The 12009-nt window shown below is 40.3% G+C and overlaps 1 protein-coding gene across 2 annotated transcripts in view; it reads left to right on the top strand.

The window, feature by feature from the left end:
* Nucleotides 1-12009, top strand: part of CFAP44 (cilia and flagella associated protein 44) — an 86950-nt gene that overhangs the window by 24222 nt on the left and 50719 nt on the right. For both annotated transcript variants that reach the window (XM_043538653.1, XM_027824545.3), the window contains exons 15-18: nt 424-523; nt 1221-1315; nt 7609-7818; nt 8305-8415. In XM_043538653.1, the coding sequence (XP_043394588.1) occupies nt 424-523; nt 1221-1315; nt 7609-7818; nt 8305-8415 (516 nt within the window). The remainder of the gene's footprint in view (nt 1-423; nt 524-1220; nt 1316-7608; nt 7819-8304; nt 8416-12009) is intronic.

Here is a 12009-nt window from a genome sequence, read left to right as displayed (position 1 = left end):
AAACCTATTTTTCCTCCTTGGGTTGGAAAAAGACTTCCAGTGAAATATAAAGCCCTTGGCTTAAGGTCATTTTCTCAGCCTTCAGAGCAATAGTTTTCTATTATAAATTTGATCTCCAGGCATTGTGCCTCTCAATATAATATGTTATTTGCCTTTATTTTGACACATGTGATGCCATATTTTTAAATGCAGGTGCTTAATATGCCTGTACAAATTTGCTTGTGCACCTGTTGTACAATCAAAATGAGCATTTGCAGGTACAAAAAGGGAACTGTATTCATGGGTACCACATTTTTGCAAGCAATAGGTGTAGGGTAGATTTTTGCATATTTATTTTAGGTGTCCATTTTATGTTGATGAGGCATTGCAAGCCATGTGTTCAGTCTCTGAATGTAGCAGACCTCTGTTCTGATTTCTCTGTAGACCCATGATCCAGAGTGCCTGTTTACCTTTCACTCTGGAAAGATTGAAGCCATGGGTGTCTCTCCTGTCACATATCTCATGGCCACTACTGCACTTGACCGTAAGTACAACTCTTCCCTAAGCGGTTAACTTGTAAGGGCAGGGTTACAGCTGTCAGGCTCATTGTGGAATTATTCAGTTTTAAACTAATGTGTTTAGTTCACAGTTGTAGTGGAAGTGTGTCTTTTCTTTCTAAAGGTACCTACCAGGTGGTCATTATTCCTGGGGACAGTTTTTTTTTTTTAAATAATTAGAACAGATCATTAATGGGTTGAAGCCAAGTAAAGTGCAAGGAGTGTCTGATCTCAAGAACTAGGTTTTCAATTAAAGAAAGTCTCACTGTGAAGTTTTATAAATGCTGTTCACTGTGAAACAGAAAAGGGGAGAATTTTGTTTAAACAACAGCTTTCATATTCCAGACTCAGTGGCTCAATAACAGTGTTTTATTCTGTGTTTTGTAATGCATCATATACATTTATGGCACTGTATAAATAATTCTGAGTATTAATACTTGTGCCTTTCTTGGCAATTGCAACAGCCATCATGTCCTCATTAATAGTTTAGCTCGGACTATGGGGATTTATTTAATTTATGAAAGTGTGCCTGAGCAAGCCTTTAGCACTTCACTTTAGCACTTGTTAGACAGGGAAGGAATATTGGCCAGTTCATGGATGTTATCTTAACAAGTAGTCTTTCAAGAAAAAATTGTCTGCATTAACCTGTCTCCTTTCCACCCCCCTCCCATCTGTCTTACACAGACTCAGTGCGTATCTATGATTTCATTGGTAATTGCCAGTTGACTGAGATTAAGTTTAAACAGGGAGGAACAGCACTGACTTGGGCACCCCGAGTGGTAAGTTTACCCTACTGCAGTGTGTTAACATGGATTCACAAAGGGTTCATAATGTGGCTATTTCATAGCCATCACACATGTTCATGATGCAGGATTTTAATGAAATTGCTTGCCAACTTGCCCTCAGAGTCACCAAGCGAGCAACAAAACAGCTTCCACAATACCTTACTAGTTACCCAGAAGCCAGAAATACAGTTCTCTTAAAGCAACCCAGCTTTGAGTTCCCAGCCAGACAGCCAAGTCAAATATGAGGAGGATTACTGAAAATCTTGTTAATCATATAAAAAGGTCCTACCAGTCCCAAAGGATCAGACACATTACCAACCAGGTTAATCAATATCTCAGATCTTGCCCAAATACACACTTACAGCCAATTCTTATTAACTAAACTAAGCTTTATTAAAAAGAGAAAGTATTGGTTAAAAGATCCTTATACATACAGATATGAATAAAGTTCTTAGGTCAGTTTCATAGTAGAGATGATGAGCTTTAGAGCTGCAAAATGGCCTTTCAGAATTAGTCCATAGGTTACAGTCCAATTTCCAATATCCGGGTGATCCAGATGGGACTGGATACCTCAGTGTTGCGACTCAAACTTCCCCTGATGAAGCTTAAGCAGATCTGAGATAAAAGGATCAGCACCCAAGATTTCTTTATATAGATCACTGGCAGGCTCTGATAGCCTCTTGACAGCAGGTATCCCTCGGCTGAAGAATAGCTGCTTCGTAGTAAAACTACCTATTTCCTATGTATACACAAGTAACTAGTTGCATTCATCAGCATAAGGTAATATCCATTAAGCAGTTCATAGACAATTTACTACAGACTTCAAAGAGAAATATAGACAATGACATTATTACACCCAAGTTTCATCTAAATGTTAATATTCCCTTTAGATCTCTGAATCAATGGGTATAGTAATAGACAGGAACCGTCTGTTTACATCTAACAAGATATAAATAAACACATACAATCAGTATTACCTCTAATTCTGTAACAATACAGGTTTGCATTTCAAAGCTCTAGTCTATCAAACATGAAATGACCCTAATTATCATTTATATACTTTTCTAACAAGTCTCTAAAGGTTGAATTTGGGTCATTTAGCCTTCTAGTTGCTTAATCCTTTCTGGCCCTGTGTCACAGCCCCCTTGGCAGAGTGTGTGTGCTTGCACTTTCTCTCTGCCTTGCACTGAGTCTTCAGCAACTCAGCCCTCTGGCTGAGTCACACACAGTTTGTATGTGAAACAACAGACAGATAAACCCATTTCATGGTACAAGTCCAACGGGGGCCTATTCCAGTATCCTTGGTTGGTCAGTGTCTTTCGGAAGCCATCCCTGGGCTCATGTCCTTATTTAGTCCAGCAGTCTTTAAATAGTCTTGGCCCTGATAGCAACCCCCCTCAGAGTTCCCTCCATGGAGGCAACATCTTTGCCCTCTCTGAGCCCACTAAACAGTTCAGGTCCCCTTCTTGGGGTGCATCAAAGTCCAGACTACTTCCCCAGTGGCGAATGGGTATGGGGACCTGTGTCTGCCCACGACTCCAAGTTACAACCCAGGGATCTTACAGATAGCAGGCGTCCGCCACATCCCTTTAACTAAATTGTGTTGCTGCTATGATTCCCTGGGCCACCTCCCCATGGTCCCAGCACATTATTCACCCTTACCTCAGGGCCTTCTCTTGATTGAGTCCCAGCAGCCCCTTCTTGCTCCCCTGGTTCCTGGCAGCAACTGCTCTGTCCGAGGTCCTTTGGCAAACCAGGAGCACCATGTTCCCTCCTCTGGCTCCAGGCAGCAACTGCACTCACTCTGGCCCTCTAGCTCTTTTATACTAGCCTGTTGGGCCCTGATTGGCTGCTCCCTGCAGCCTCTTTCCTGATTGGCTGTGTCCCATGCAACCTCTCTCAGCAGCTTGGAGGACTCTCTCCACTGCCCTTTTCTGGGGCGGGGTGTGGCAAGCTGCGAGGCCTTGAACAGGGGGCCTAAGGGCCTAGTTCATCTCATCACAATTGCCAATTAACTTGAGTTAGCTAACAGGTTTAGACACTCCACAAATGATTGTGACAAGGACTGAACATTTGTGGAGTGTCTATATTACCTTTTAAAAACATATTAGCTAACTTGAGTTAACTGGCAATCAGTTAACTTGAGTTAAACTCTTGTGTTGACATGTTTTTGAGGAAACATTTATAGTAAGCCTGCAGAGTTCACTTATACAGGAATTCAGAGAGAGAAATACTGTATCTTGATTTTTAAAGGGTAGGGTGGCTTTAGCACTATGCTTTCAAGAGCATTTGTGCTATGCAATCTTATGACTATATTTAGGTGACCAACTGTGTGCTTACGGAGTAAGCTGATTGGGTCCTACAAATATACAGCACTATACTCATGGCCAGATTTACAAGGGTAAACAGATACTTTTAAAGATGCAGCTAGGTACCTAACTCTCATTGAAAGTCAATGGGAATTAGGCACCTTACCTACTTATGCTTAAATCCCACTAGGTGCCTCTCTGCATCTTTAAGTGCCCAAATACCTTTGTAAATCTGGCCCATAGTGCATCCTAGAACATTTTCATTCAGTTTCCTTTGAAGTATTGGTATCTGAACACTGACTGAGGGACAATACTTGGCTAGATGGATAAAAGGACTGAGCCTGGTATGTAAGTTCCTACTGCAAGTAGCCAGTCAATGAAAGTAAGTCAATTTATATCATATGCTATGAGCCATTTATTTGTCTAGGATCATTTAAATATCTCCTCCCTAAAAAGAATATTAGAAGCTGCTGCTGGTTCACATAGTGTCCCTAGCCTCTGTTTGCCAGAAGCTGAGAATGGGCGACAGGCGATGGATCACTTGATGATTGCCCTGTTCTGTTCATTCCCTCTGGGGCACCTGGCATTGGCCACTGTCAGAAGACAGGATACTTGGCTAGATGGACCTTTGGTCTGACCTAGTATGGCTGTTCTTATGTTCTTACGCCACTGTCCTGTGAGTTACAAGCATGTGAGTCCCTCTGGCCTGACATCAAAATCAAAGCTCATTTTCCATGGTGGTATGTAGCATCGCTAAAGACTACTAAGCTTTTAAAATTAAACCATGTTCTCTCCATGTGACTCTTTCCTTCATATATGTGGACAACAGAAACTCCATATAGAATGATTTATGAGATGGAGTATATGTTAACTCTAGAGCTGTGTGCTATATAGTTTCTCAATATCAGCCTGATGTTGATCCCAGGTAAAATAATGGAGTAGCTGATATGGGACTTGATTAAATTAAATTATCCTCTAATGTTTTATTAATGCCAATCAGCATAGATTTATGGAAAATTGACCCTATCAAACTAGCTTAATTTTTTTAATGAAAATGCATATTTGGTTGATAAAGGCAATGGTCTCAATATAATATACTTCATTAAGGCATTTGACGTGGTACTGCACAATGTTTTGATTAAAAAATTAGAATACAAAATGAACATGGGACACATTAAATGGATTAATAATAGACTGACAGATCTCATATATAATTATATATGGGGATTCATCATTGAGCAGGTGTGTTTCTAATGGGGCCCCACAGTGATTAGTTTTTGCCGTATGCTATTTAACATTATTATTAATAACCTGGAAGGAAACAAAATAATCACCGAGAAAGTTTGCAGATGACACACAGATTAGGGGAGTGGTAAATAATGAAGAATACAAGTCACTGATGCAAAGTGATCTGGATCGCCTGGTAGAACTGGAAGTCAAATCCTACTGAGGAAGATAGAAAGGAGCATAAACTCTGGCAAGTCAAGGATAAAAGTATAATTAAGCAGGCCAAAAAAGAATTTGAAGAGCAACTAGCAAAAGACCCAAAATATAACAGCATTTTTTTAAAGTATGTCAGAAACAGGAAGGGCAAGAAGCCTGCCATACAATCAATGGGGCCACTGGATGATCAAGGTGCTAAAGGAACTCTCAAGGAAGACAAGGCTATTGCAGAAAAACTAAATGAATTCTTGCATTGTTCTTCACTGCAGAGGATGTGAGGGAGATTCCTACACTGGAGCCATTCTTTCGAGTGGCAGATCTCAAGAGCTGTCCCGGGTTGAGGTGTCAGTAGAGAAGGTTTTGAAAGAATTGATAAATTAAATGGTAGTAAGTCATCAGAACCAGATGGTATTCACCTAAGAGTTCTGAAGGAGCTCAAATATGAAATTGCAGAACTACCGACTGTGGTATATGTAACCTGTTGCTTAAGTCAATCTCTGTTCAGATGACTGGAGGATAGATAATCTAACACTGATTTTTAAGAGTCTCCAAAGTCGATCCTGATAATTACAGGCCGGTAAGCCTAATTTCCATACCACGAAATTGGTTGAAGCTATAGTGAAGAACAGAATTATCAGACACGTAGATGAACATGATACGTTGGGGAAGAGTCAACACAGCTTTTGTAAAGGGAAATCGTGCCTCACCAATCTATTAGAATTCTTTGAGGGGATCAACAAATACGTAGACAAAGGTGATCCAGTGAATACAGTGTACTTGGATTTTCAGAAAGCCTTCAACGAGGTCCCTCCCCAAAGGCTCTTAAGCAAAGTAAGTAGTTATGTCATAAGAGGAAAGGTCCACTCATGGATCACTAAATGGTTGCAAAATTAGCAGACAATATAAAATTACTCAAAACAGTTAAGTCTAAAGCAGACTGCAGAATTACGAAGGGATCTCACAAAACAGGGTGATTGCGTAACAAAATGGCAGATGAAATTCATTGTTGATAAATGCAAAGTAATGCACTCTGGAAAACATAATCCCAACTTTACATATAAAACGATGGGGGTCTAAATTAGCTGTTGCCGCTCAAGAAAGAGATCTTGGAGTCCTTGTGGATAGTTCTCTGAAAACATGTGCTTAATGTGCAGTGACCATCAAAAACACTAACAATATTAGGAACCATTGGGAAAGGAACAGGTAAGACAGGAAATATCATAATGCCACTATATAAATCCATGGTGCACCCACACCTGGAATACTATGTCTACTTTTAGTTGCCCCATCTCAAAAAATATATATTAGAATTGGAAAAGATACAGAGAAGGCCAACAAAAGTTATCAGGGGTATGGAACAGCTTCAATAAGAAGAAAGATTTAAAAGATTTGTATTATTCATCTTAGAAAGGAGACGACTGAGAGGGGATATGATAGAGGTTTATAAAATCATGAATGGTGTGGAGAAAGTGAATAAAGAGGTGTTATTTACCTCTTCACATATCACAGGAACTAGGGGTCACCCAATGAAATTAATAGGCGTCAGGTTAAAAACTAACTTAAGGAACTAAACAGCCAACCTGTGGAACTTGTTGCCATGGGATGTTGTGAAGGCCAAAACCATAACTGGGTTAAAAAAAAAATTGGGTAACTTAATGGAGAATAGGTCCATCCATGGCTATTAGCCAACATGGTCAGGGATACAACTCCATGCTTTGGATGTCCCTAAACCTCTGACTGCCAGAGGGTGGAGGACAGGGGGTAGATGGATCCCTCAATAACTGCCCTGTTCTCTTTATTACCTCTGAGGCACCTCTGGCCACTGTTGGAAGATGGTATACTGGGCTAGATGGATCATTGGTCTGACTCAGTATGGTCATTCTTATGTTCTTCTAATGGTAAACTGGTTGATAGCGAACAATGTGTTTTAATATGGCCAAATGTAAGGTTATACATCTATGAACAAAGAATGTAGGCCATACTTACAGGATGGGGCACTCTATCCTGAGAAGCAGTGATTCTGTAAACGATGTGGGGGTCATGGTGTATAGTCAGCTGAAGCTGAGCTCAAAGTGTGATGATATGGTAACAAGAACTAACGCAGTCCCTGGATACATAAATGGGAATATTGAGTAGGAGTACAGAGGTTATATTACTTCTGTATTTGGCACTGGTGCAACTGCTATGGGAATATTTGATAGTGGGCTCTTCAATCTAGCGGACAAAGCTATAACAAGATTCAATGGCTGTAGGTTGAAGCTAGACAAATTCAGAGTGGAAATAAGGTGTACATTTTTAACCATGAGTGTAATTAACCATTGGAACAACTTACCAAGGTTTGTGGTGGCTAAAATCAAGGATCGGTGTTTTTCTAAAAGATATGCTTTAGTTCAAACAGGAATTATTTTGAGGAAGATATGATCTGTGGTATGTAGGTTAAACTAGGTGATCACACTTGTCTCTCCTGGCCTTGGAGTCTACAAATTTTTTCTTCTGCCTGAAGATGCAAGTGTTTTTTAATTTCATTACCCACAGGTAAATCCCAAAGGAGGTCTAATTGCTGTTGGGTTTGAAGATGGCGTTGTTCGCATTATTGAAGTTTATGATCCCAGGGGACTCGCCATTGTTGCAGGACGGACCAATGTAGGGAATGCAGAGATGCGTCTGAAACAAGCTTTTAAACCCCACACTGCTGCAGTTACAGCCTTGGCATATGAACGAAATGGGGAAGTACTTGCCACAGGGGTATGTCTGACTTATTCACTGAATTGTTTTTATTAAGCCAAAAATATAAATCTATTTTAAGGTGACATGATTGTGCTTATTTATTGATTTATCCAATCATACCTGCCTCAAGGAGGCTTTTCTTGTGATCTCCTCTTAGCCATTGCAGGAAATAACATCTGCTGTCACGTGGACCATGGAGATCAAGGGTTGTATGGACTACAGGGTAACATCCCTGCAAAAGCAGGAGAGGCTCAGGGAGAAAAGATCCCAAAGCACTTGGGAGAGGATAACTTAGTGCCTAGAATTAACTGATTTTCTGTATCTGTGGTGGGTCTAAGTAGATTATCTATCCAGTTAGTAGGGAATTGTATTGGCTGACAAATATTGGGAATGCATGACATTGAGGTGAGGAGTATGTGCTTATTTGAAGTTGGCAAGTATGTGAAATGATTAGAGAGCCTTGAAATGCATGCTTTTTGTTATCTATCTTCTTTTCTTTCTCAGAGTAAAGACAAAACAGTCTTCTTCTTTGCTGTTGAAGACAAATATGAGCCAATTGGATACATTTGTGTCCCTGGGCCTGTGCAGGCATTAAAGTGGTCTCCACTTTCTCACGTGAGTGGTGAATGTTTTTCGTGGTGCTTGGATCTTATTTTTAAAAGACACTGTTTCAACACACTGATGTTATATCCTACATTGTTATCTTAAGGATGAAGAATCCTCATCTAAGCAATGTATTACAGACGCTTTGCTGCCAAAAGTTTCATGCCATTTCAGGATGAGAGCTATTACTAAACAGAATTGTCCTTCAGTGCAATCATTTAAGAGTGTTTTGGACCTGAGCAACAGAGTGCAGGATCACCTGGAAGCCATCAAAAACTTGGCCACCACCTTGACTTGCTCCTGTGTGAGAAACAAGCCTTTGCATCCGCGAGTGAAACTTTTAAGGCTTAAGAGTTGTAGCCGTGTTAGTCTATGTCAGCAAAAACAATGAGGAGTACTTGTGGCACCTTAGAGACTAACAGATTTATTTGGGAATAAGCTTTCGTGGGCTAAAACCCACTTCATCAGATGCATGGAGTGGAAAATACAGTAGGATGATAAATGTACATAGGACATGAAAAGATGGGAGCTGCCTTACCAATTCTAAGGAGACAATTCAATTAAAGTGGGCTATTATCAACAGGAGGAGAAATCACTTTTGTAGTGGTAATCAGGGTGGCCCATTTCAAACAGTTGACAAGAAGATGTGAGTAACAGTATGAGGAAAATTAGCATGGGGAAATTAGTTTTTAGTTCTTGTAGCGACCCATCTACTTCCAGTCTTTATTCAGGCCTAATTTGATGGTGTCCAGTTTGCAAATTAATTCCAGTTCTGCAGGTTCTCGTTGGAGTCTGTTTCTGAAGTATTTTTGTTGAAGAATTGCCACTTTTAAGTCTGTTATTGAGCGTCCAGAGAGGTTGAAGTGTTCTCCAGCTGGTTTTTGAATATTATAATCCTTGACATCTGATTTGTCTCTATTTATTCTTTTGCCTAGAGACTGTCCGGTTTGGCCAGTATACATGGCAGAGGGGCATTGCTGGCACATGATGGCATATATCACATTGGTAGATGTATATGTGAATGAGCCCCTGATGGTGTGGCTGATGTGGTTAGGTCCTATGATGGTGTCCCTTGAATAGATATGTGGACAGAGTTGGCAAAGGGCTAGTGGCATTCTGTTAGGCCCAACAAAGAAAGTAACAGAACGCCACTAGCCGTCACCTTCAGCCCCCAACTAAAACCTCTCCAGCATATCATCAAGGATCTACAACCTATCCTGAAGGATGATTCCTCACTCTCACAGACCTTGGGAGACAGGCCAGTCCTCGCTTACAGACAGCCCCCCAGCCTGAAGCAAATACTCACCAGCAACTACACACCACTAAACAAAAACACTAACCCAGGAACCTATCCCTGCAACAAACCCCGTTGCCAACTCTGTCCATGTATCTATTCATAGGACACCATCATAGGACCTAACCACATCAGCCACACCATCAGGGGCTCGTTCACATGCACATCTACCAATGTGATAAATGTCATCATGTACCAACAATGCCCCTCTGCCATGTACATTGGCCAAACCAGACAGTCTCTAGGCAAAAGAATAAATGGACACAAATCAGACATCAAGAATTATAACATTCAAAAACCAGCCGGAGAACACTTCAACCTCCCTGGACACTCAATAACAGACTTAAAAGTGGCAATTCTTCAACAAAAAAACTTCAAAAACAGACTCCAACGAGAACCTGCAGAACTGGAATTAATTTGCAAACTGGACACCATCAAGTTAGGCCTGAATAAAGACTGGAAGTAGATGGGTCGCTACAAGAACTAAAAACTAATTTCCCCATGCTAATTTTCCTCATACTGCTACTCACATCTTCTTGTCAACTGTTTGAAATGGGCCACCCTGATTACCACTACAAAAGTGATTTCTCCTCCTGTTGATAATAGCCCACTTTAATTGAATTGTCTCCTTAAAATTGGTAAGGCAACCCCCATCTTTTCATGTCCTATGTTTTTATTTCTTCCTACTGTATTTTCTGCTCCATGCATCTGATGAAGTGGGTTTTAGCCCACGAAAGCTTATTCCCAAATAAATGTGTTAGTCTCTAAGGTGCCACAAGTACTCCTTGTTGTTTTTTAAGGCTTAGTTTTCATTTAAAAAACACTGGTTTGAACATTGACTGTGCCTGTTGCCCATGTTCAAATAGGCATATGCAATTGTAAACAAAGCTTTCAAAGCACCAAAAGCAAACCCTTGGGTGTTTCTCTGAACTCAAGCTCCAGTGCCTTTGATGTTTGTCCATGACTAATTCAGATAGAATTTTGTTATTAAAAACAAAGATTTCAAAAGTTTAATAAGGCCAGGTCCACCCTAGAAACTTCTGCCAGGGTAATATTGTTGGTTGGGGGTATGTGATTCTTTATGAATTTTATAAACCAGCAAAAAGCCCTAGCGTAGATTGTCATGCTGTCTGGAGTGGCTCACAACTGAGAGTGCCAGTCTCAGGTCAGACTGTCAGAAAACAGGGCAGACACCCCAAACTGGTGGTACATTTTATAATTAGATTTCACCAAGCCAGTAACAAATGTGCACTCCTGGATCACTATACCAGTATTACCATGGAGTCACAGGGAGTCTCCCTAAGCTCTCTAGCCCATCTTGCCATCCAGACAAACTGGAGTTTGTGATAAAAGGTTATATAAACCAAAAATCACATTAGGTTACTCCCAATCCCAAAGGATCAGTCCTTTACCCCAAATCAATTGGAACTCTGGACCTTACACTGGTCACACTGGTAGCCAAATCTCTAGTAAACTAACTAAAGATTTATAAGCTAAGAAAAAAAATGAGTTAGAGGTTAAAGCAGGTAAAATACATTAACAGGTGAGTCAAAGTTTTTAAATCCAAATGTAGTAATCTGCTAGCTTTCCAAAAGCCTCTCAGGGTCACCCAGAATAACACTGGGGAACTCTGCCTTGCATCTGGAATGCTTCCCTGTAGGTGTCCAAACAGTTCAAAAATACAGGATCTTTCCATGAAATCCATTTTTAAGCTTCTCCAGAAAATAATCTGAACAGTGTCTTCACCCACATGGGTTTTGATGAGTAAGAAATACAGACTGAGTCTGTGATTTCCCATTGAACACAATGCCCTTGCTTTGAAGTTAGCACTCTTCTTTGTTTGCATTTCCCCAAGGCTTCATCTGCATTTAGGGGGTTATTTAGTTACAAGACTATACATAATGTAATTACCTGCCATCACATTATAATAGAAATAGATAAGCAAAAACAATACAAGTAACATTCCATTAGTTTTTATGAAGTTTTAACATGTGGCTTCCATCTCAAATTAACATACCTTTGATCTAGGGTTATTTACTTACAGGGTATCATAATGTAGAAGTAATGTAATAGCAAACTACAGGAGATAGACAGATGAAAACAAATCTCGTTTGATCTCTATTAGCATAAGCGTAGATTCAGTTATACTGGTCAAAAAAGTCCTTTAGCCAGAATAGGTTGTTTTGTTTGGGGGAACTGATATAAGCTATACTAGCAAAAGGATTTTTTTGCTGGTATAAGTTGTGTCTCTGCCAGGCGGTTTGCCACCATAGCTGTACATACTAGTATAGCCGTACTGGCAAACCCTATCT

This window comes from Chelonia mydas, chromosome 1, assembly GCF_015237465.2.
Source record: "Chelonia mydas isolate rCheMyd1 chromosome 1, rCheMyd1.pri.v2, whole genome shotgun sequence".
Classification (NCBI taxonomy): domain Eukaryota; kingdom Metazoa; phylum Chordata; order Testudines; family Cheloniidae; genus Chelonia; species Chelonia mydas.
This window is presented reverse-complemented; position numbering and strand designations above follow the sequence as displayed.